Source organism: Rhododendron vialii, chromosome 6a (genome assembly GCF_030253575.1).
Source record: "Rhododendron vialii isolate Sample 1 chromosome 6a, ASM3025357v1".
In the NCBI taxonomy this organism is placed as follows: Eukaryota; Viridiplantae; Streptophyta; class Magnoliopsida; order Ericales; family Ericaceae; genus Rhododendron; species Rhododendron vialii.
In genome coordinates, this window is record NC_080562.1 from 16,640,019 (window position 1) to 16,666,908 (window position 26,890).

The following is a 26,890-nucleotide window of genomic DNA, read 5'->3' on the forward strand; positions in this document are numbered from 1 at the left end:
TTCTTGTATCTGTTATGTTGCATGCAAATTTCTATTCTTTTATGTTGTGGATATAACTAAACTGTACTTTGATACCATGCACGCAATATGACTTCTGTTCTTCCTTGTAGGTTTGCAGATGTTACATAACATAATGAAACGGTACAGAAGGAACTTCAATAAGATTCCAATTCTTCGAAAGCTTCTAAAGGTATTTCCTTTTTTGTAGGGCTTATAATCTTAATGCTTCAGATTTTCACATTCTAGATATAAACAACTCAACTTGAGATGATTTGGACATTGGTATGGCAAGATCCCATATGGTGTGTTGTCTGTGCTTAAGGCCGACAAAGGCTTTTGCTGGGATGGGTTATAGGGTTACAGGTAATGACATTAAATGTGACTGCATGGGGTTAGGAAATGATGCACTCAGACCCTGCCCAGTTTGGCTTTCGTGATAATGGTAAGTTAACATGGTACTGGAGCCCAGGTTGGGAGAGGTCTTGGGTTCAATTCTTTCCCTTTCCATTTCTTCCCTCTTATGTATGGATATATGGATCTCCATGTGCAAGATGGCATTGCTGGAACTGAACCTATGATTGAGAATCTAAAAGCAAACACAACAACTACTTTCTTGTTTCGTCTGCAGGTTTTGGAGTATCTAGCTGTGAGGGAGATACTGACCTTGGAACACATTAATGGAGGTCCCCGCTGCCTTGGGGTGGAGAGGTGAGAAATAAGTCTTTATTGTACTGCTTTACCTTTGATACGATTTCTTCTCTTTCAATAGTGTCTAGTTGTTTTCTAGAAGCCATCAAACCTTTTGTGGGATGGTTAATGGAAAAGGTGGTTATTTGGAAGTACTTTTATGAGACTTGGGAAAATAACATGGAGAGGGAAGCCAGGTATGGTATGATTTGAGTGCCCTGGACACTCTGTGTGAACTAGGAAGCTTGATGCTTGAGAGCCTTGTTACCTGTGGGCTGGGTGCTGGTGATGGGAGACTTTCCATGGACTTTTGCCAGTTATGATTCAACATGAAAGAAACACAGAAGAGCAGTATCCATTGCCCTAGCTAATTTGATCCTCATTACTTGCATCGAAACAGTTATTCAAATGTTCTATTTTAGGGTGGACAAACTGTTATTAGATGACATAAACATATTAAGTATGATCCCTTTGGACTGATGTCTGTATGATATCCTCATTACTGTTTCTTTCTTTGGAAATCTTCTAATTTCCATCCAGTTTCTTTTGGATATATACCTGAGAAGAACATTACAACAGATTCTGCTTACTTTAGCACTGATTTCAAGTCTAGCTAGTCTGTTAGATTACTAATTGCTACAATGCAGTTTTCAGACAACGTTTGCTCCTCTTAAAATTTATTACTCGTATCTAGTACTGCACAGTTATTACTGGAGATTTGCTGTTTGTTTATCCTTTTGAGATGTTTATTTTGATGCAGCTTTAGGGAGTCAATTTTGACGCTGACAGAACATGACGACAAACAGGTACCATCTCTAACTTGACAATAAACATGTTGGTTTGTGTGAGAATATTGGTCACCTCTGGGGATGCTTGCTTAGATTTCGTCTAATGGTGTGAAATCAATGGCTAAGATTAGAACACTTTATCTCTTTCCTCTTCCTCTCCTCACCTAATCCCTCCCTCTCTCCTTCCCCACCACACAACCTGACCTTTCCCAGAACCAACTCCGGCCGGCAGCCGACGACACCTTCTCCGGCGAGTCTTTTTCAGTTACTGAAACAATAAATTAACCACATAAAACATCACATCCTTCGACACAACGCTACAACAACCGCCGCTCCAGATCCCCTCCTGCCATTCTTCGTCGGCGGCGCCGCCATCATAGAAACGAGGAGGTTGGAGAAAGCCTTGTTATTGTAACCTTATCCCTTTCCTATTCAAACAAACACTTGCAGAGAGACACAGAGAGACGGACCAACCAAACCACAGTCCCCCCATATTAATTCATCAATTCAGTTTGCTAAAAAGCAACACCCACTTCATAACCACCTCTACATTCTCAATCCTAATGACATCTACGTGTCAGAGTAATATCCTAAAATTGAAGTGGACCGAGAATTTTGATTTAGGATCTTTGAGTATGGGATCTAGCAGTAGCAAGCCCAATGCAGTAGAGTCCTCGTCGTCGTTGCTCCCATCGTCGGTGCGTTCCGGTGGTCGCTAAGAGGTGAAGGCGGCGGCGAGATCGGGTGCTTGACGTGCGTCGGCAGCGGAGGGGGAGGACGGGAGAGGAGAACACACTCTCTCGTGTATGTATATGATTTGCCAACAACTAAATTAACTGTAGGGGGGGGGGAAGGTCGCCGGAGACGGAGGTGCCGGCTACCAGCCGGAGCTGGTTTTGGGAAAGGTGGGGTTGTGTGGTGGGGAAGGAGAGGAGAAATTTTTCAATGCCGGATGGGTACCACGGGGTGCCCACTCGGCACATCCGAGACGTCCAATGCGATTTTGGACGGCTCGGATTCGGAGAGAGAAAAAGGAAAGAGGAAGAGGGGTGAGAGGAGAGAGAAGGTTTCAATTTGAGCCGTCCAAAAATGCATCGGACGGCTCGGGAGTGCCGAGCAGGCACCACGTAGGATGTACCTACTTGGCACTGAAATATTTCTCGAAGAAGAGGGAGGGATTAGGTGAGGAGAGGGAAGAGATAGAGAGTGTTCTAATCTTAGCCATTGATTTCAATGACTGAGATGGAGTGTAAATTTGTGTGGGTAGAACTGGCTCGTATATATATACACAGTCATTTTCAAATGAGGAGGTCCTTATTTTAACTAAAATAAATAAGGACCTCCCCATTTCTCCCATTTCCTGTTCGAATTTCAATGATTCGAGCCGCTCAATGTGTTCAGAACGTGATTTTAAGGGTACCCGTGAGAAATCGGCAAAAAAAATGACCGGGCGAAGGGCTTCATCCGAGCAGTTTTTGTTTGTACGGTTCAATTAAAAACAAACAAAAACTGCTCAGATGAAGCCATTCCCTATCATTTTTTTTGCTGATTTCTTGCGGGTACCCTTAAAATTGGGAAAGGCTCCATCCGAGCAGTTTTTGTATGTACGGTTCAATAAAAAACAAACAAAAACTGCTCAGATGAAGCCCTTCCCTGTCATTTATTTTGCTGATTTCTCGCGGGTACCCTTAAAATCATGTTCTGTACACATTGAGCGGCTCGGATCATCGAAATTCTATCGGAAAAGGGAGGTCCGCATTTTATTAAGTTAAGGTGGTCCTTATGGGAAGATGTGTGTGTGTGTGTGTGTGTGTATATATATATATATATATACGGGGCGGTTCTGGAGACACCTAAAAAAGGCATTCTCCTATACCTTCATTCTAAAAGATTCTGTGGGGTGTTACTTTGCTGTCTATTACGTCATCCTACTTCGAAAACAAGTGACATATGGCATAGTGCAAGCTAAAGACTTGACGTACTTGGTTGAGATTAGGCGTGGGAGAAGTTCGAACTTTGAAGTTATCTTAGTCCTGGGTTGATCCCTAATAGAACATCTCTTATTTTTATTTCTGGATTCAAGAAGCATGAGTACGGACACGGAAACGATAACTTGCAAGACTTGAATGTAAAAAGTAAAGAGCATATGGGAATAATGTCATTGCTGTCACTGGTTTAATAAAAACGATTGAACTTGATAGCAGAATAAAATGTCGGCAAGAGTATGACCAAGTAAGGTTCCTAAATTATTGCCTATTTCTCAAAATTAGTATTTTGCGTTTAGATATACACAATGGTTTGTTACTATTCTTCTGATTATGAGTGTTATAATGCTAAAAATGTTATAATTTTTTTTTTCTATCTAACTTATCTCTTTTTTTTTCTAACTTATCTTTACTCTACTTGGAACCTATTTTTAAGATTGTGACTGTGTCGTCATATCTGTATTCAAGGACGGACCAAGGGGCTGATGGAAAGTAGCTACCTCCATAGCCGTATTCAACATTCTTGTGTTGTATTTTACTCCTCATGGTCATAGATGTTTCAGTATAGAAGGCATTTGCATATTTGTTATTATGCCATTCCCAACTTCTGTATATATATGAACACAAAGTTCTATATTGAAACATCATTGAGATTGTTATTTTTGAAATTTCCGTATATGAACATGCAAAATTAAATTTGAAATTTCTGCTACAAACTATGAGATTGATATTGTGAAGCATCTGAAGTTTTCAGAAGTTGTCCACAATTTTTGAGTCAAGCTAAGGATTTGAAAAAATAAGAAAATTCGATGATTGATTCCCTTGTTGATAGAATAGTTCGTCTTCAGTTAAATTTACCAGCTTCTACAGTGACAACCAAGCGGGTATTTTTCCTCATGAAGTTGCAAAGACTAGACTACGAAATAAGATGGAAGATGGCCTCTGTGGGTGGTGGTTTCTGGGAACTCTTCTCGGATCTGCTCTCCTTGCTCCTCCGTGTGACTTGCACCAAGACGTAGGGCTATCGACAGCATTACGTCCCTCTGACGATCAAGTACAGGTAGGAGAGGGAAAGTACTATAGGCTAGGAGAAACGGCATACCTTCTTAGGACTTATACTCTTGTACTTATAGGCGTACCTTCTTAGGATTTATGCTCTTGTACTTATAGGCAAGCGTACATGCTCCCCAAGTTAGGCGTGCAAGGCACACTCCCATGACGTCACACATAACCGCCTTGGTTAGTGACGCCATGGGCTCTTCTAGAAGCATCTGGAGCCGCCTGGAGGGATCTCCTTTCGGGTCTACATTCCGGGTCAGGCCGGCCCATGGTGCAAGCTGAACCGTCGTAGGGTGGGCTGCCCAACAGGTTGACTGTTTAGCACGGCCCACCACCGTTGGGCCCATCTCGCCTGCCGCACAGGCCTGTTCCTTTGTCAGGCCCAAATGGAATGAGTGGGCTCAGCCCACTTTGTTTGGCCCAACTTACATGCGATGTCCAGTCAACCCATTTAGCTGTTTGGATTTGGCCCATACAGGCAATCGGGTTCGGCACACCACAGCCTCTTCGCGTGTTATATAGTCACCCCCATTGAGAGACATTGGTCAACTTTTCGATATTGATTCCATTACAAATGTGTTTTATATTATGAAAGAGCATAAGCATGTTGGAGTTTGTCTGATATCAGTTAATTATCTCCTCCAAAACTAGTACATGAACCTGGGCGGCCTCCCCACTCATTGCCAATTGGTTTTGAGTTGGATGCTTTGAGATGATATCAAAGCTAGGGTATCTGAGAATTTGTTCCTCCTTGTTTGTGCCATAAGTGCACTCTTGTTTGTTAAGATCTAAGTGTTATAGATCGTTTGTTTACTCCTCCATGCATGGTGTTGGAGTTTGTCCCACATTGGTTAATTATCTAAAACTAGCATATGAACCTGGGCAGTCTCTCCAATCATTGCCAATTGGTTTTGAGGTTTTGAGTTGGATGCTTTAACAAAGCACAATTATTTATTCCCAACTTCTGTATGGATATGAACACGAAGTTCTATATCTTGCTTTTGTACGATGGATATGGATGAACAAGAATGTATGCGTCTTAGACATTTTTTGATGATCATATGTTTGTAGCCATGTAGGTTGATCAAAAATATCTTTGATAACCTATTTTCAAATTGTGTCTCATATTTGTTACACTTATTTTGTAATGTTCACCCACTCAATGTTGAAATCTTGTGTTCTTCCCGAGCGTGTCCAATGGTAATTGTATGTTCTTCCCGAGCGTGTACAATGGTACTTGTATCCCATATTAGTATCCTTGCTTCATGGATAACAACTCAAAGAAAAATGGATATGGGGGAAACAAGGTGTAAAATTATGAATGGACAAGTTTAATTAACTCTAATCATTTATATAGTTTTTTCTTTCGGGTGAAGGTTGTGGTTTAAAACACTTCAGCATCAGAAGATTAATCGTTGTATAGTCTAATGATAAAGGAATTCATGGAGGGATAGGACGGACTTAGTGTAGGAGGCTATGAATTGTATAAATAGGACTTTCTTGGAGAACGCTTTTGTTTGCTATAGAAGCCTGAACCTTGAACCCTGTCACCTGCACATTGTAGCATCTAATAAGGGAAACTCTAGCCCATGGTGTTTAGCCGGAAATCCCTTCCGATGTCTTACTTAGGTGTTAATTTAAACGATAGAATTGAGACCCAAAAATTAGGGTTATTTTCTTAATACGTTGAAGTTATACAAGAGTAAAGGGGTAATTACACTAAGACCCTTATCTCCTTATCTATTTACACAAATCAATTATAAACTAATTACACACTACACCCATAACTTAACACTCCTCCTCAAGTTGGTGCGAATATATCTATCAAGCCCAACTTGAACACAATGGGGTGGAAACCCTTGCTACCAAGTCCTTATGTGAATATGTCAACTAATTGATCTTCAGATCTCACAAAAGGCATACATATCAAACCCTAGCTCAGCTTCTCCTTGATGAAGTGCCTGTCAATCTCTATATGCTTCGTTCTGTCATGTTGAACAGGATTATGACCAATGTTTATGGCAACTTTATTGTCACAGTAGAGTTTCGTTGGACTATTATCAGAAATTCCCAAATCACGTAACAAGGTTTGGAGCCACTAGAACTCACAAACACCATGCGTCATAGCTTTATACTCGCTTTTGCCCTAGACCTGCGACCACTGATTGCTTCTTACTTTGTCAAGTAACCAAATTTTCCCCAAGTACAGTAGTAGCCAGAAGTAGAGCGTCTACCATCCACAGAACCAGTCCAGTCGGCATCAGTAAATGCCTCCAACCGCAGGTGACCATGATTAGAGAACATAATTCCTTTCCCTGGAGCTAATTTGAGATACCTTAAGATACGATAAACTGCATTCAGATGGAAGTACGAGGATCATGCATTAACTGACTAACAACACCCACTGCATAAGTAACATCCGGTCGGGTGTGAGCTAAGTATATCTGTCGACCCACAAGTCGTTGATACCTCTCCTTATCAGTGCCCTCCCCCACATCTCTATTAAAATGATGATTCGCCTCAATAGGAGAATTTGGAGGTCTACAACACAACATACATATTTCTTCCAAAAGATCAAGTATATACTTTTATTGGGAGATAAAAATACCTCTATCAAACCTTGTCACTTCCATTCCAAGAAAGTATCTTAGTGGTCCCAAATCCTTAATCTCGAATTCTTGAGCTAGACCAGACTTAAGGTTGAAAACCTCATCCACATCATTGCATGTCTTTATTATATCATCAACATACACATTAAGGACAACAATCTTACCGGTACCTCCTTTGATGAATATATATGATTTGCATAGCTTTGTTTGTAACCAAACCTCAACATAGTCTTTGAAAATTTGCCAAACCAAACTCTAGGTGATTGCTTCAACCCATAAAGAGCCTTTTTCAACCTACACATCTTTCCCTCAGTCTCAGAGGAAGAAAAACCTGGTGGTATATCCATATAAACTTCCATCTCTAACTCACCATGAAGGAATGCATTTTTCACATCAGACTGGTGAAGAGGCCAATTCAAATTGGCAGCACAAGAAATTAGAGCTCGCACAGTTTTCATCTTTGCTACTGGAGCAAACGTCTCCGCAAAGTCAATATCATAGGTTTGAGTAAAACCCTTGGCAAGTGGCAACAAGTCTTGTCTTGTATCTCTCAACTGTACCACATCATTCTGCGTAACAGTGAAAATCTACTTGCATCTCACTAATTTCTTTCCTCTTGGAAGTGATACCAGCTCTCACATGCCATTCTTTTTCAAAATTGTCATATCCTCTACCATAGCTCATTTCCTCTTAGGTATCATGAATGCATCCTACAAATTTTGTGGAATAGATATAAAAGAAAGAGACAGAACAAAGGCATGGTACGAAGGAGATAAACGATCATAAGAGACAAACTGGGAGATGGGATGTTGAGTACATGACCTAACACCTTTCCGAGGAGCAACAGGAAGATTATCAGAATCAATAAAAGGAGGTTCAATGGGAGAAGATTCATTACCAGACAAATCAACTGAGGGTTCTAGAACTAGAGCAGGCGATTGTGATTGACAAGGTGGCATCACACAGGAGGACTTCCCATTTTTCCGTTTAGTTTTAGTGTAGACCTTCAAGTTAGGCCCTTACAGCCATTGTAAAATCTCGATGTCATTACTAATGTCATGCGTTGCTCTTTCAACAGATATTGGTTCCTCCAGATTTTTCTTTCTCCCACTCCCCATGATTATAAGAGGTAAACATCTCTTCCTCCCTCATTTTTTCCTGCTTATGCTTCCCCTGAAGAGTTGGAGTGGAGGGAGAGTAAAAAGACTATGTTTCCCAAAAGGTGACATCTATAGAGACAAAAAACTTCCTAGAGTGAGAATCATAACATTTATAGCCCATTTGTGTAGGAAAGTACCCAATAAAAACACATTTATGGGCTTTAGTACCTAACTTACCACCAGAGGGGTGAGGAGACTGCACAAAACACACAACAAAAAATTCTCAGGGGAAGAGTTGTGACGCAATAACTGCTAGGGAGACACTCAATTGGAGTTTTGAAGTGGAGAACACTGGATGGCATACGGTTGATAAGATAAGTAGCAGTCAAAATTGCTTCTCCCCAAAAAAATTTGGAACATTCATGGTGAACTAAATAGAGCAAGCTACCTCAGCAAGATGACGATTTTTGCGTTCAACTACTCCATTTTACTGTGGAGTGTCAACACAAGCCGTCTGAAAAAGAATACCATTGTCATCCAGAAAAACCCTAAAATTCCTATCTATATACTCAGTGCCATTATCACTACGAAGAATTTTGATGTTCGCATCAAATTGAATGTGCACCATCGCATGAAAAGATTTAAAATAAGAAAAGACTTCACTTTTTGACTTGAGTAACTACACCCAAGTAACATGAAAATAACAGTTAATAAAAGTGACAAACCACAGAAAACCTTTAAGAGAAGTAATAAGGGACAGACCCCAAATATCAGGATGGATAACCATACATCAGAATGGATAAACATAAAAGGAGAAGCATTCCGTTTATTAATAGGTGCATAAAAAGAACGTTTATGTTTCCCAAGCTCATAGGCTTCACAAAAAAACTGACTCCGAGAACAATGCTTAGTTAAACTAGGAAAAAGTTTCGCTAAAATGATGGAACATAGAAAGAGCTGAACGCGTATCTGCTTGCAGAGCTTGACCACATGACATGGGTGAAAGAGAAGGACCAGGTGCAAACTCCAAAAAATAGAGGCCACCATGTGCTTTTCACCTTCCTTGTATCCAGCTCTTGAAAAACACAATGAGTAGGAAAAAAAGTTACAGAACAATTTGCAGAGTGAGTAAGACTATTAACAGACAAAAGGTTGGTAACAAAGTTTGGATTATGTAGAACTAAAGAGAGAAATAAAGGGAGAATAGCGAACGGAACATTTCCCTTAAATAGCATAGAATGACCCATTTGCTATTCTGACCTTATCCTTTACCGGAACAAGTAGAGTAAGAATCAAACACAGATGAACAACTTCTCATATGATTTGAAGCACCTGAATCAATAATCCAAGAGGAAAGCAAAAGAGGCGGTAAATGCACTAGCTGGGATACATGCATGAGCAAAATAGGATGAATTGGGGGCTGCCATGGAAGTGGGAGCTATAGTAGATGGAGAATTAGCCCGAGCCATTAGGCGCCTGAGAGCTTGCATCTCCCCCTGAGAGGAATCACCAATATGATCAGAAGATGACGCCGGAACACTAGTACTGAACCTAGAATCAGGCAAAGTGGCAATTGTAGACTCCGAAATATGGGCTTGGGCCTGAGAACGCATAGGACCACGACTACGACCACTGAGTCCATCCCCCGCCCACGCGATGGACAACCATGTAACTTCCAATAAAAATTCCTGGTATGGCCGGTGTTGCCATAATCACACCGGAGTACTTCACAATCAATAGGCCCGCTGCTAGTACCAGACTGTGACTTACAGCTTTGTGGAGGAATGAGCCCACTGCTAGAGCCAAACTAACCCTGAGAAATGGCAACCAAGGCAGAACAATTAGAAGTAAGAGTATTCAACATAACACCCCTCCTGCTAAACAATGGCATAGGCCTCTTCCAAAGACGGAAACGGAACACGACCCAACACCTGCACTCTAATCGGATCATATTCCATATCAAAGGCAGCAAGGAAGTCATAAACACGCTCTTTCTCCAACCACTTTAGCCAATTAGTAGCATCAACAGGACAAACTGAAATCCCTGATAATAATCAAATTCCTGCCACACTCCACTCAAGTCAGCATAATACACAGCGACAGATTGATGGTGTTGATCCAATGTACGGAGTCTCTTCCTCAACTCAAAACACTGAGCATCATTACCCTGCTGAGAATAGGTTTGGGCTGCAGTAGTCCAAATCTTATGTGGAGTATCAAGAAGCAAGAAAGTATGGCAAATATCAGCTCTCATAGAGTTAAACAACTAGGTCATGACTAAAGATTTTTAAGATTTAAATTTCTTAAGTTTGACAGCCGCATCAGGTGGAGTAACAGGACCCTCAATGAACTCTGATATCCCTCTGGCCTCAATAACCAAAGTAAAAGTGCAAGACCAAAGCAAATATTTGGTACCATCCAACTTAATATGGCAAATATCCAAAGAAGAGTTATCCAGAGTCCCTACACGACTCAACTCATCCGTTGTACTAGCGGAAGCCTTCTTTTGATCATCCGACATTTTAATAGCAGAACAACAGTTCCAAATACACGATACCCAGTCAACTCAGCACTAATCAGCCTCAAAACACCACACTAATCACAGCAAACAAGTGGGATCCAGCTGAAATCAAGCCTAAAAATCACAAATTCGAGCCCCCAAAGACATTGAAGCTCTTACCACTGTATTGACTGCCGAAACAGTGTTGAAACAGCAAAAACGAGCACTGGAAGGGGCTGGAACAGGCTGGGTCTTGTCTGCATCAAACAGAAACAGCAAAATGAGCACTGGAGGAGGTAGCCCAGTGGATTTCGAGTGCAACAGAAGGTCACCAGAGTTGCAAGAGTGGTTGTCGGAGTTTGTAAAGGTCCGGCGAGTCTCCAGCGTGGTCAGATGAAGTCGGAAAAGTACTGGGTGTCACTGGTTTTTTTTTTTTTTGATCCGCATACTGGGTGTCACTGGTTGTTGTTGGAAAAGTACTCGGTCGACGACAGCAATTGGGTTCTTCAACGAGAAAGAAAAAGAAGCATACAACTGGGTTCTTTTTTCTTTTTTTTTTTTGATCAGATACAACTGGGTTCTTCAACAAGAAAGAAAAGAGAGGCATACGGATCGAGGAAGAAAGATTGACGAGAAAAAAGGCCTGTCGGCATTGGGAAAAAAACGACCAGGCTGAACGTCAATGAGCTCTAATAGCATGTTAATTTAGACGATAGAATTGAGACCCAAAAATTAGGGTTATTTTCTCATTTATGTTGAAGTTATACAAGAGTAAAGGAGTAATTACACTAAGACCCTTATCTCCTAATCTATTTACACAAATCAATTATAAACTAATTACACACTGCACCCATAACTTAACACTTAGCTTCAGTGACGCCTGAGCAGGATGGATGTCCCATCGAGCTGATGATGTTTCAATGTACGTTATCTGTTGTGTGCCTAGTTTTTCAATCCCCTTACCTTTTGCATGGAGTCTCATGCACGTTCATGCCCGTGGTGTTTCATGCACGTTCTCCCAATGAACATGGTTAGCATCATATTATGTGGTCAGCTGAGGTTGAGTCCCTTCCCTGCATGATCGGGTCGGTCACTGCTCTGGTCGGCTGGTCTGCAGAGATTGCGCACATTGCCGACCATCCTAGGGACCGAAATTGCGCACATTGCAGAGATTATGCACATTCCAGTCTACAGAGGTCTTAGTTTCTCTTCCCACGATACAGTTTCTAATTGGTTGTAATCACATGCAAGTTGGTTGTTGGACATTGACTGGCGGAATCTGTCGAGCTTCCCATACCATTATTTTCTCTACTCCAGTGGATTGATGGTTCTCTTTGCCTTTTGTAGCAAACTAGTTGTATGTTGAGTCCTGATGGGCATATATACTTTAATGATTTGTGAAAATTCATTTGGGTGGGTGGTAATGTGTTGAGAATTGTCTATGTCAGATCAGATGTATCGGTTGGTACATATCCTCAGTTCTTTATTTTCTCTAGATTTTTATGTTTACCTTCATTGTGCTGTCATCAAAATTTACAGCTGGTATATACCAATTGCAATCTTTCTTTCAACTAGATCCATTCTCATAAAAATGAGTACTGGTTGAATATGTTTTCAAGAATGTTTTTTTTTCTTATTATTTTACACAGGTCCATCAAATTGCAAGAAACTTCCGGGATAGGTGGATTCCTAGGCCTGTTAGAAAAAGCAGCTGCATGGATAGGAGTGATGGCAGGGTGGAGTTTCTCCGGGATTCAGATGGCAATAGATACTCCCCATCATACATAAATGGACATGATAAAACTGGCAATACTGAAGAAGCTATTAATAGCATCAAGCAATCAGTTATTGCTCCGAATTCAGATGACAATTGTACCCCAGAAGGCTGTTCTGCATCTGGTACCAGTGGTTTCCCAACCAATGGGACAATAACTCGCAAACGTAAAAGCCGATGGGATGAGCCAGGAGAGATAAGCTTTGATTTAATATCTACTCAGCAGAAGGTACCCGAAACTCAGCCTAGTTTGCTACAAAAATCACATGCAGTCCCAAAAAATGAGTTTGGGATAATCAGACAGGTCAAACTCAAGGTGGAAGATAGGGAAGATGATATCGGACAGAGCATCGATGAGGATGTTCCGCCTGGATTTTCGCCTGATGATATGGGACAAAAGATTGATGAGGATGTTCCTCCTGGATTTTCAGTTCTATCTAACGCTTCTTCAGTTGCTACTGATATCCACTGCGAAAATGTCATCCCTTCTGAGTTCCCTTGTGAAGTTGTTATGGGTCATCCTAATGGAAGATTCAACAACCGTTTGGCCACTTCTTATGGGATTCCGTTGCCAGTTGCTCATCAATTTGGGATACCTCAAGCAGAAACTCTGGAGAGTTGGATTGTTGCTCCGGGTATGCCTTTCCAACCCTTCCCACCATTACCCCCTTACCCTCATGGCAAGAGGGTATTGTCTCAACCTTGTGTCCGTAACCAAGTGACAGAGAATATGGGTGAACAGATTTGTCACTTGGATCAAAACACTACAAGCACTTCTGGTGGTGCAAGGATACCATTGGATGTGCAAATACATGGAGCAAAAAATCAACATACTTTTCAACGAGGTAATGGAAAGCATAGTTTGGGAAGGAGGTACTTTAGGCAGAAAAAATGGAACAACCCCCAAGTAGGGCCCCCATGGATCCAGAAAAGAAATGGTTCTGGGTTCATGGTAAACAACTCAAGAAATGGGATGTGCAGCAGTGTAGGTGTAGCGACAGTGGTAAATGAAGTCAATGGTCAGTCTAGTTCGGAATATGTCAACCCTGGAGTGCAAAATTCTTCCCATACTTTTCACCAATATCCACAACAGCAAACACATCATTGATTTATAACAAAAACCTTTGAGGAGCTCCTAAAATTTCTCCAATGCTCCCTGTATGTACTTTCAATTCTTTGTTACCTGGATATCATAGACAATTGATAACTTTTTCCTATTCTAACTGGCATTACTATTTTCAAAGTCTTATAGCTGCAATGGGCTCATTTGGAGTTGGGAAACCTACACCGCAGTGCATTGAGTTGTATTAATTGTTTGTGTCCCAAATGAAATAAATCAGAATTGGAAAAGCATTGATCATCTCTTGGGGGCCTACATGGATATGGTACGTTTACTTTGTTACTTTGTTTCTCTAGTCAATATCTGTTATTCAAAATTAAAGATGATATTGGGATTTCTCCAGGATTCATTTCCTGACATTATTACTCATTATCTATGTACAATATGCTCTTTACTCCATTGGTTGTAAAAACTACAAGCAACTTACAGAAGCAGAATATAAGTAATAACTTCATTGAAGTTTATCATCGAATGACTGAACTTCAGGACATGGCCAAGTTGCTTGTTGAAGTTCCTTAAACTCTATAAAATATTATCGACTAGTCGTAGCCATTTTTTCTCTTCTTTGTTTATTGCCTGGCAGTCGTAAGTAGGAGATTGCACAAAGATTTTAGCGGTATTAGAGATTAGTATCTCTTTATAGTGTTCAATGGAGGAAGTGTGTAAAAGTTGGATCATTTGTTTTATGCTTGCAGAGGATGGGGAGTTTTAAGACCAAGGATTGGCCTCATAGACGTTCACTTACCGGTTATGTTACCCATCTCATAGATGTTCACCAAATGAAGAACTCATTACCTGTTCCCAACTGAGCTAGTAGGCATCTATTACCGGTTTTCTATCTCGATTTGAGTTTTATTGTCATACAAAACAGAAAAAGAACAAATAAATGGAAAGAAGTAAAAGAGAAGAAAAAGATGAGGGAGTCCCTGTTCCTTTTTTGCCGGTGATAAACTGGAGGAAGGACAAAGAAAACATTATACGAGACACCGTTTCAGCCAGTGCAAGCTCCATCCATCACAAAAGTTGCAAGCCGTGGCAAATGGCATGGATCAAATAGACCTGAGCACACTTTTTAGTGACCGCACTGTTTAGTTTGAGGGAGCCGAATTTGATAATTTGTGAAAAGCACAAAAAGGGGTCCATTCCTAATGCGAATCGGGTATCAACAAACAAGAGAAAATTATCTGTGCATTCCAATCCGATTGTTAAACACATGCTGTCACCATCAGTTGGGACTTTCTCCTTTTAATGCGACAAAACTCTAGTCAGTGGCGGAGCCAGAATTTTGAAACGGGAGGCCCGACTTAATAGACATATTTTTTATTGGAGCAAATACTTTGTATATCATAAAGTTTTTGCTTTACAATACATTATATTTGTACATTGAAATGATTCTAGCTTAATACAGTTAAAGTATACCAATCATTTTGTTTTTTCTTTAGGCTATTCTAACAGTCACATGGTTATTTTTATTTATGAAAAAAATTGAGAAATGAGTATGTAAAGTAATAGATTTTTTGTCAAATCAAACCAAAAATATTAGGGAAAATTCAAAAACACTGCTAAACTTAAACCGCAATGTCCAATAGGTCTTCATACTTAACGTATTTTTCAATTTAACCTCCAAAGTTTACAAAAAATTTACAATTAAGCATTTGCCGCCAAGTTACAAACAAAATTGTGAAATTTATACTATTCATCCAACATTTAATATTTATTTGGACCCATTACGGATCCTATAAAGATGATTCAAACTGCAAGTCATTCTTAAAATGTAATTTAATAGGTTCCTTAAAAAATTAGCCCAATCCGATATCGGTAGGGCTCTCATTTGAGTTATGGCTCTCTTAAGGTGCTCATTGAAAGGTCTTAGAACCAAAAATTTATTATGACAATTTAGGATAAAATGATCAAAAAAATAAAATCTTCGCACTTGTTCAAACAGATTGAAAATTAGAGCACTTAATTTTTTAACCATATTTTTAAAAAAAAAATTCACAAACAGATTGAACAGGATAAAAAAAACTAAGTGTTTTAATTTTAAATCTATTTGAACTGGTGTGAAAATTTTATTTTTCAAATAATTTTATCCTAAATGGTCATAATGAAATTTTGGCTCTAAGACAAATAAGCACCCTAAGAGAACCCTAACTCATATGAGAGCCCTACCGATATCAGATTGGGCTAAATTTTTTAAGGAACCTATAAAATTACATTTTAAAAATGACTTGCAGTTTGAATCATCTTTATATAGGATCCGTAATGGGTCCAAATAAATATTAAACATTGGATGAATAGTACAAATTTCACAATTCTATTTGTAACTTGATGGAAGATGGTGGCAAAGGCTTAATTGTAAGTTTTTTTGTAAACTTTGGAGGTTAAATTGAAAATACATTAAGTTTGGAGGCCTATGGGATATTGCGGTGTAAGTTCAACGGTTTTTTTTGAATTTTTCCCTAAAATATTAAGATTATAAGTAGCTAGATACAAATAATTATCAATAATATTCAAAATCAGGCATATACAAAATAAAAATTTTAAAACTCAGGGGCTCGGAGGGACCGGGGCCTCCCCGGGCCCCAATATAACTCCGCCAATAACTCTAACGGTGTTAAAGAATAAAAAAAATGTTAGTATTATGTTTGTGTTCCTTAAATAAAAAAAAAAGGAATAAAAAATGCATACCCGAAAGATAAATAACAAAAATAAAATTAAAAAATGATAAATAACAATAACTCAAAATGTTGCATATGCACACCTCCCGGCTGCCCCCCAAATACTCTAGATGCAAGCATATATATCATCAAAAATGCTACAACAGAGTGAGTAAATATTAAGAACTTAGCCAATGATAATCTAGAAGTGACTCCAGACGGTTTACACTGTTGGGTGTTTCGGGTTTCGGCCTAACATCTCAAATTTTTCTTTTCTGTTGTTTGTTGAATTGCGATCTGACCAAAGCTCTTCGGAGATTTCTCTTGCAGGTTTTGTTGGTGCGAAGATCGCTGGATGGCATCGTTAGTGTTGATGGGTTTGCCCGGTGACCTTGTGGGCAGCAGTTGTTTGGGTCGGATCCGGATCGGATCGGATTAAATCCGTTATCAATCCGAATCCGAACTTTATTTTTTTTAAAAATTTTAATTTTTTTTAAAAAAATAGTAAAATTTTTATTTTGAAAAAAAAAATGTTTAAGAAGTTGTATTTTTATTTTTATTTTTTATTTTAATTTTTTTAATTTTTTTTTCTGAAAATAATTTTTTTTTGAAAAAAAAAATTGTATTTTTTTGAAAAAAATATTTTTTTTTGGCTAAAATTTTTGAAGTAAAAAAAGTTTCCGGATCGGATTCGGATTTTCGGATCGGATCCGGATTTTTCGGATTCGGATCCGGATTCTCACTATCGGATTTGAGTCTTATCGGATCCGGATCGGATTGTGTCTTATCGGATTCGGATCCGGATCTGTCGGATCCGGATCGGATCCGGCCCATTGACAGGCCTAGATTAGCGGGCAGGTTGGGTATCGATTGTGATGCATTTTGTTTTATTATGATGCCTTGTACTTTCTATCATCTTAACCTCTAGTTAATAAAATTTTCTTTGCTGTTTGAAAAAAGAAAATGAAGAACTTAGCCAATTGCTGCGAGGATGTAAGCAACGACAAATCAGTAGTGCCTCATTAAGAATGTTTGGAAACGAAATGACAAAAAAAATCACAAGTGTACTTCGATTGGAGATATCATTTGCCAACCATCATCATCATATGATTGAAAAATCAAACTCGATGTGTAAGAGACTAATAACCATTGATACACAATGCTTGTGTGCTACAAACATAACACCAGATACGTAATAAGGCAACCGGTGGGTAAGAATCTGGATTCAAAACAAACTGACTAATCAACAAACAGTAAGATTACTAAGCAATTAGAGGACAAAACAGTAAGATTACTAAGCAACAAACAAGTTTGCGATACCTTGTAAGATCGTCGAGGAAAACACATCTGAAGCAGAGTACTCAGCATGCATCTCAATAGGAGTATCAACAACATTATTATCAATGAGATTAACACGATGGAGAATTATACATTCATATCTGGTCTATACTAGTAAAAGATATCTCTAAGAAGAAGAAACAACTTCAATGCCAAGAAAGTAACAAATATGAACCAAACCTTTATTTCAAATTCGCGAAACAGATGTAGTTCACCTCACTAATGGTAGCAGAATAAAAATAGTAATGATCTTATTACTAATCCGGTAGAAGTGCAACAAATAAAAAGACAAGAATCATGAGCTTAATCAATGGGTAGAGATATTGAAACAATGTGTTAATACCAAGTATGATGAGATTCTTTGAGGCAAAAAAAGCAGGACGAAGACAATAAACTAGACCAGAGGGATGAGACAAACGCAGAGGAGGTCAATATAAAACTTTGTAGAAAGAAACACGTCCATAGCATCCATCTGAAAATAGAGGTCAAGTGATGCATAACAACCTTATAAATCAAAGTGCCTAACACTGGTCATCTTGGAAATTGGAGCAAAAGTCTGCCCATGATCAAATCCTGTATTATTTAAAAAAACTCTCGGCAGCTAACTTTGTAGCAATCCAAAGCCTCATCAAAATGAGTTTTACTTTGTAAACATCTTTGCAACCAACAAATTTTTTACCATCCAACAATAGAATCAACATTCAAGTCTGAGTTTGGACAAGCTATCAACTCATCATTTATGGCTTTTATCCATTAAGGATAATTGCAATCTTGTTCGTATGACTTGTGATAAGTGCCGAAATAAATTTTTTTTTTTAGGGTAAATTAGCTTGAAATTAAAAAAAGGATAACTGAATGTACAGCCTACAAGGGGCATATCCCAGGAGGAAAGAAAAAAGAAGAGTGAAAAAAATTGCGATAACCCATGCACAACCCGCATGGAGAATAGGGTAGAATAAAGTAAATAACAAAAGTGCAGTGTGTTTTGTTATCATACCCTATTGCACTATCCATCTATGAGAAAAGATAACACAATGGGGTATGATATGAAGTGATGCGAGTGGTAAATAATATGAAATCTAAGATATAGAGTCATGATCGAATAACGACCAGTTAATGAACCATCGCAACTCGGCATCGAGGAGAGACTCAACAGCTACTACAGAGGAACTAGGCACCGAGAAGAGGCTTGATCCGGAGATGACAGCATCCGATAGGGGGCCCAACCCTACACACCACACCCATTCCTTCCAAACTAACACACTCTCATCCAAATTCCCAAGGCTCGCCAGAAAACAATCCGCCCTAAGCCAAATACCAACTACCAGTAGTCTCCAGAGATGGGATAAGCAAACCAAGGTTCCAGAGCTCCAACCTAACTCAGAAGTGTCAATCGTAGTACCCCCTTCTAAGGAACAATTACTGCAGAGGAACTAGGCTTTGAGAAGAGGCTCCGACAAGGTTACCCCCGAAAGTACCCTGCACACCACGCCCATTCCATCCGGTCTACTAAACCCTCAGCCTATTTTCCAAGTCTCACTATAACCTAAAAGAGGGACAGTACATGTGCCTCGAGTCTGATTACCATTAACAATGCCGAACCACCTAATCATTTGGCAACCCATCATCTGAGCATTACCTCTGAATCACCTGGTCACAAACAGAAAGCACTAAAAACTGCAGAAGGAACCATAAATCAATCCCTTTCAATCATTGCATCACCACTAATCAAGTAAGGACAGTCACGGTCATAGTCACACTACACTCGAACCAACGGCCCAATGAAGCAAAGAACTTGGATTGTGAACTAGCCCTGCATATTTGCTAATGCCTTAGCCCCATAATTGGGCAACCAAACAGCACCTGCTTTGTTCTTTTTTGGCAAAACCAATCTACTGCATTTACCCAAATCCGGTGACACACCGGGGAGTCTAACTAGAACAAGGATTAATGAAATAAATCCAAAAGATTAACCCGATCTCAGTCTAAATAGATGACTGCCCATTCGAGGTTCTCAATATGGATCTACATGTCTAAGGAATGATACCTGCCGTTAGGAGGTCCGACGAGTTATAGACCTGCCACCTCAGGTTCCTCCGACCGACAACGATTGAGATGCCCTTGGAAGGTTGCCCCTACCGCCGATCTGAGTTGAAACCCTCTGCACCCATCATCAAAGAAGATGAAGCAGACTGAACCCTACTTGCCGGCAGCAAGTGAACTGAACTGAACCCACCGGCATCTTGATGTCTCTGGTAGGAGTTAGTAGATCTGGCGAGGAAAGACCCTTCGCTGAATCGTAGCCGTGGAAGGCAAAGCTCTGTTTCTAAATCGAGGAACAAGTATGAAACAGTGAACACGGTTCCTTGGAGTGGCCCTCCTCCGATTTGAGTATCCCATAACCCAATTAGGAGTTCGAGAGGCCGACTGGAATTTGTTCCAAGGAAAAGAACTCGAAGGAATCTGCAATTAAATGATTATATAGATTATAAGGAGAATTTCGCATAAGTCCACTATAGCACTTTTCAAACCCATCTAGTCCACTTCTAAGTTTCATAATCCACTAAATCCACTAATAATTTTAATGACAAAAATACCCAAAAATACCCAACCTAAGAAACAAGGGTCTTATTTGGCTAACACGAAAGAATATTTTTTTCATTTTTTTTCATTTTTGTTGCAATCAAGCTGCCGCCGCCGCTGCCATCACGCCACATATAACGTTATATGTGTAGCAAAAAACATATTTTTTCATTTTTCTTGATTTTTTTTATTGAACCCGTTACACTTAACATTTACCGTTATATATGTGACAAATTTCTCTTTTTGTTTTTTTTCTATTTTTCTTGTATTGATTTTTTAATCTTATATGAGTGAAATTTTTTTTCTAACATATAACATTATATGTGGGGCAAAAATTTTCTAACATGCAACATTTCTTTTTGGTTTTTCTTGTTTTTAGTCTTTAACGTTGTATACTGGTCCATACAAAATATATAACATTATATGTGAGTTTTTGAATATTTAAATATCGCAAAACAGAAAAAACAGAACATATAACATTATATTTGAGTTTCTACAACTCTGAATCTCACAAAAAAAAAAAAGAATAGAACATATAACATTATATATGAGCTTTTGTAATTCTAAATCTCATAAAAAAATAGAATATATAACATTATATCTGAGTTTCTGTAGTTCTAAATGACAAAAATACACACAGATTTTGACAAAAAGAATAAATGACAAAAATACACACAGATTATGTTGTTTTGTGACACAAAAGCACACATATAACCTCAAACTGAAATTCAAAACCACAATCAAAATGACCAATGGACTGCCTTACAACCAAAAACTGATCCCTCTCAATCTTCAACAAACACATGTTTCCAACAACAAAACAAAAGTTCGTGGAGGATCGCGTTACAACCAAAATTAGATCCATGGAGTAGGAGCAATAGACGTGGAGGAGGAGGACGGCGTCGCCGGGGGCAGAGGTAGTGGCGGACAGACCAGTCAACGATGAAGGCGCTCTAATTGTTGAGGTCGACAGTGATGCCGAAGTGGCGTTAGGCGACGGCGGGGGAGGGGTGGAAGGGGGGACGATCGGCGCTGGAAGGAAGGATCGGCGGGGAGAGAGAGAGAGAGAGAGAGAGAGAGAGAGAGAGGGAGGAGGCTGTACCCCAGGCAAAGATTCCACGAATAGGGTTGATCACATATCTCTTGTAAGTAATTGCCTGCGCCTTGCAGTGGTGGTAGTGATTAATTGTGATTACTGTCGTAGTGTGGTGTTTGGATGGAGAGAGAGAGAGAGAGGAGGAGGAGGTTGTGCTCCATATTTTTGTCTAGGTTTCTCTCTATATGACAGCTTATATAGGAGGACATTTTTGTCTTGGTTTAATTTCTTTTTTAAAAGAAGTGGACTAAAGACCTTACCAAACCTAATTAGTGGACTAGAGGGGTTATGAAATTTAGAAGTGGACTTGATGGGTTACGAATATGCTATAATGGACTCTAGACCAATTTTTTATAGATTATAAGTCAAGCCTTGCAAACCGATTGTTTGAGGGGAGATCCAAAAATGAATGATTTATGGTGGATTTCTGGAAGGACGAGTGCATTGTCTTTCTATTCCTAGAGAGAGAAGCTCTCAACCCCTGTATAACTAAGTGCCGAAATATTGATATTTTGGTTCTTCAAACTACATTTGTTAGTCATTTATATTTGTTACTTGATATTTATTTTGCTTTTATTTTGTTTATAGGTTGACTGAGCTCATTGCCCAAGATATTGGATAAAAAGAAGATTTAAAAGAAGTTTGGGTTCTAAGTGCAGATTGTCTCAAAATTGCATGGTCGATCTATTATTACACAAAGTCCAAAGGGCTCTTATGTAACTAATACTTCAAACCCTATATAAACAAAGGGGGCCACTATTCGTAGCCTTCTATTTATTCCACGTAACCCGTTTCCTTCACTTAACCTGCCACCCATATATTTAATATAAAGTTTACTCCACACAACCCACAAAATTCACCTAAACTTCCCAATATACCTCTCCCCTTTTAAAACACCTAAGGTAACGATCCTAAATTTACCCTAAATTTTTCAAATAAAAATTTATAATTTTTTCAATCATTGATTAGAGTGAATAATTATTGTGTATAATTGATATTACTTACAAATCATATACGGAAATTATTATACTTTAGATATACACACAGCCATACTCATCCCTTATAGTTCCTAACTAAACCCAAAAAATCCTAACTAGAATCCTATTGAAACTAACCCTCCACGTCCCTCCCACACTCAACCACCTCCATCCTTATCCTCCAAACTTGCACCCACACTTCCCCTCTCACCCACTCTCGTATATAAACCACCTCCACATCAACTTCGTTTCTCCCTAAAACCCTCGCCGCCAAATTGTTTCCCCCCACGTACACCACCATGCTACCATCACCTCATACCCTTCTCAATCAACTCCACCTTTCCCCCCATTTTCCTATAAGGCCAACACCCACTGTAAAGCCCTGATTTTTCACAAAATTTCGGAAGCATTAACCTTAAAATACATTGAATTTTACAAACTATTAGACCTCTATTTGTCGTTATACAAAATTTACATTTAAAAATTAAAAAAAAATCTAACATTTTATTTAAACATATTCAAAGCGACTTTAGTGTTGATACAGATCTCAAGCATCCTTGGTCTTCGCCCTTGGTATTCCTCCTGTGTCTAACTGCTCCATCATTGAACCCTGCATACTCTGGCAAATTGATCGCCGAAGCAACCAATTTACCAAGATACAAACGTATTTGTGAGTGATAATTCACCTAGTAGAATAATCTCAATCCTACCAATCCCTTACTCTACAATTAGCATTCAATAATAACAATAATATCACAATTGATAATACACGAGAGGTACAAAATTATAGCATATCGTCTTTTTCTTTACTATCCATCATCTTACATGAAATCTAAGGATCATCTCCACGAGATCCTTTCCTCCCACATCCACTAACTACAACCGTCTCATGGGTACACCCTTCCTCTTGCTTATCTTGTACCAAGGTCCTAGCTGAGCGCACCTAAGTTATGTACCGAGCATGTTCTCACTTAAGACCATAACAGGAGGATCGAGTCATCCCATGACATATCATACATTAGGGTCGGACATCCGCTACCCCACGCTAACTATAACCGTCTCATGGGACCCATTCTCTTCCCCAAAGAGAAACTTCCCATGACGTATCATACATTAACGTCTCACTAACTATAACCGTCTCATGGAACCCTGTCTCTTCCTCGAAGAGAAACTTTCCATGACGTATCATACGTTAGTGTCACAACATATCTCATCACTGGGACCCACAGTCAACACAAGGCCCCATAGGTTACCCTTGCCATCGCCATGACTCAATTCACAATCCACACGGTATTCACACTTTCAACACTTTACCATTTTCCATTTACTTATCATCGTCTACATGATTCACTACTCGTAACCACCCAGTGAACCCTGAAAAATTAGGGTTCCCTAACAATCCCTTAAAAAAACCCTAGCAGTATGAGTGCGAATCACAAAATAAAACTACCGACAGAAACTATGCCAAGCAATCAATCGCACAACACAGAGATATACGTGGGAAACCCCAAAATGGGTAAAAACCACAGGAAGGAATCAAATCACTATAATCATTGTGCAGTTACAGATATACCTATCCAAATGATGTAAATCCTCACAACGTTCTAAGTACTACCTGCCGAGTCACACGTACACCGCACCCAGTGATCTTGATTGCCGCCACCATGAATCCATAAGCCTTCCTGAAATACCTGTCGAACTCCACGAAAAAGATTTGCTTCTGCGATTCAAATGTAGATGAATAAATAGAACCTTTTGAAGTTGACCGATTAGCACCCAGGTATCATAACTCTTCAAGATCAATGAATATAGCCCTCAGTATATTGTTCTGAGATATTAAACCCAAGGCTCTGCAAGTGGCTGTCGTTTCTTTTTCTCTTTATAAGCTATCTACCAAAACCTAGGAAGAAAAGCCCATGTCCATAAATAGACGACCCCTTCCCCCCTCCTCCTTTTTATAACGATGCTTTCGATTAGAACAGTTGGTGCCGATTGATAACCGGGTCGATCCGTCTTCGCCAAAATTCATCTTACTATAGCCGATCTCCTTTTATCCAATACGCTCACTCTCGATTACAAATAATAACGATTCCTTCCACTCTAATCCTATACAGACTCACTAGCCTATTAAAAATAATAAAATTACAACTTGATATAAAATATGTGCTTTGTCGTATGGAATTGCCAATACAATTAAGACTACGGAATTTGGTCCTAACAATCTCCCCCTTTGGCACTTCCATGACAAAATACACTACATTGAAAAACTAATGAACTAAGATCGAGTTGTAGAACAGCTGCAAAACAAAACTCAACATTCAAATACATTAGAACAATAGGCAACCTACTCCCCTTTTCATCATTTTCCCCCTTTTTGACATGGAATGACAAAGGGCGAATAGGATTAACAATAAATAATAATTGCGAATATCGGAAAATTAAACAACGAGTGACCAATAGAAGCACCCAAAGAAAAAATTTAAGCAAAGCGTGACTATTAGCATAAATAGCTTGATGACTAAATTCAATAACATAATGAAGAACTAATAGACACGCAAAAACCAATAAAAGAAAACTAAACTAAATGCTAAAAGAAAATGAGAAATGTGAAGATACAAGCATGAGATAGTTTTATCGCAAGTATTATATCATAAGATGAGATGAAAAAGACATCCAAATTTTAAGGCACCGCTTAATGATATAACACCATGCAAGGTAAAAGGAATGCAACACACCATGATCATCGACATGAGAGGAAAGTGTGTGTGTGCATCTATGACCAAAAAATTCAGCAACTCAAAATAGGGCCAAGATGCTCAAGTGCTTAGGTTTATCTAGTGACTCCCCCTCAACAAGATACACCTTTCTAGGTTCGACATACGAGTCGCATATAATTAATCACAAGCTCCCCCTCAACAACAGGCATTTGATTAATAAGTAATCAATAGAAATTCATAACCGTATTTTTACTTTTACCCCGCCGCTGTTTGACACGAATATTGAGAATAAGAATACCTTATACCCAATGCCCAATGCCCGGTTACTAAGCAAATGGTCCAACACGGGTGCCTTCACAAGGTCTATCCATTTTTTTAACGTGAACGCTCAGAGAGAGAATACCTCACCCCAATTGTCCAGTTACTCGATGAACGCCCGGATAAGCAAAAGCCAACATATATATTATCCTTTTCCTTCTTTTTTTTTGGAATAAACGAGGGCTCTAGTGACGAAAACCAAAAAAAGGTGGTCACGGCTCAGGGAAGACACAAGATAAAACGAAGCATATGAGAAGAGTGATCCCTATTTGAGAACCTGACCAATAGCCATGGATGAGTGTACATAATATCGAATACTCATGATATATTAACATTTAAACTTAACTGCAGTGAGAATACCATGAAAGAAGTGCAATAAAACTATGGATGAACATGTTCATAAAATCCAATGATATTCAACTACGCATCAAACACTATATATCATGCTCAATCCCCACAACAACCACCAAAAAGTTTTTTTTTTTGAATATTTTTTTAAAGACAAAAAAATAACTACGAAACAAAAGAAACACAAAACTATGAAACTCCATAACTCTAGGCAATGAGATATGCAAAATTAATTAAACCTAAGTTATGGAACAATAACCTAGTCTCAAACGGCAAGGTCAACCCCTCGAGACAATCCGATGTCATCTAAAGGATTAGTAGGCAAATTCGCACAAGATATTAAGTTCGACCTCTTTACCCAAACACATCTAGTCTTGACCTCCTCAACCTTTCTAAGAAATCTAGGCAAGGTCTAGAAGTCATATTCTTATCCTTAGGTTGTGGTGCCACTTTACAATTAGGCGTTTGAGTTTTACTCCCATGGTTATCAGCATAGTATTGGGGTGGAGCAGTAGGCTACCCGTGGAGTTTAAAACAATTTGGCCGAATGTGACCTTTCATCCCACAAAAATGACACGTGGGTATAAAATGGGCATTTTTAAAGAAATTTATTTTATTAGGTAAATAAAGTTTCTTTCAATGTGGTCTTATGTGGCCAATCACTCCACAATTATGACAAGTAGGAATATCTTTAACATACCTATGAGAATGTCCCAAATGAGCGTACGAATTATGTGTCACATGCAGTTTCGTGCAATGAGGTCTAATATGACCTTGAAGACCACGATGATGACAAAAAGGCTTAAACTTGAAAGCGTTTACCTCACCATGCTTGATAGTGGTTTTTGGAACCGTTGCATGTCACATCTTTGCCTTACGAGTCTTTGTGCGAGCATGTTTGACATTATTTTCTTTAACGGGCGACTTGGCTTGGTTGGCCATAGGAGGAGTGAGTACACTGCTATTTGGCTTGACAAATAATATTTTTCCTCCTGCCTTTGACTTTGGAGATTCTTTTACTTTATACCCAAGTCCACCTTTATCCGATGAAACCTTTTGAGAAGACAAAATTTCATCTAACACTTGTGAACCTGCATTCAATTTCTTAAAAGTAGCATTGGCCTTGTCAAGTTCAACTTGCAATTTTGCTACTTTTGATTCAAGAAGCTTGTTAGTCTCAAAAAGGTTATGCATATCATTTTCAAGATTCATATTTTTGTGTTTAAGCAAGTCA

At 39.1% G+C, this 26,890-nt stretch overlaps 1 protein-coding gene across 2 annotated transcripts in view; it reads left to right on the forward strand.

Annotated features, from left to right (window-relative positions):
• Window positions 1-20,070, forward strand: part of LOC131330320 (histone-lysine N-methyltransferase ASHH2) — a 41,530-nt gene extending 21,460 nt beyond the window's left edge. The window contains exons 15-19 of one of the 2 annotated variants that reach the window (XM_058363858.1): window positions 111-190; window positions 629-708; window positions 1,448-1,493; window positions 12,378-13,887; window positions 16,610-20,070. In XM_058363858.1, the coding sequence (XP_058219841.1) occupies window positions 111-190; window positions 629-708; window positions 1,448-1,493; window positions 12,378-13,610 (1,439 nt within the window). In that variant the 3' untranslated portion in view covers window positions 13,611-13,887; window positions 16,610-20,070. Of the gene's footprint in view, window positions 1-110; window positions 191-628; window positions 709-1,447; window positions 1,494-12,377; window positions 13,888-16,609 lie in introns of those variants that run through there. The other variant, XM_058363859.1, reaches the window with a different exon arrangement.
• Window positions 20,071-26,890: the final 6,820 nt, after the last annotated feature.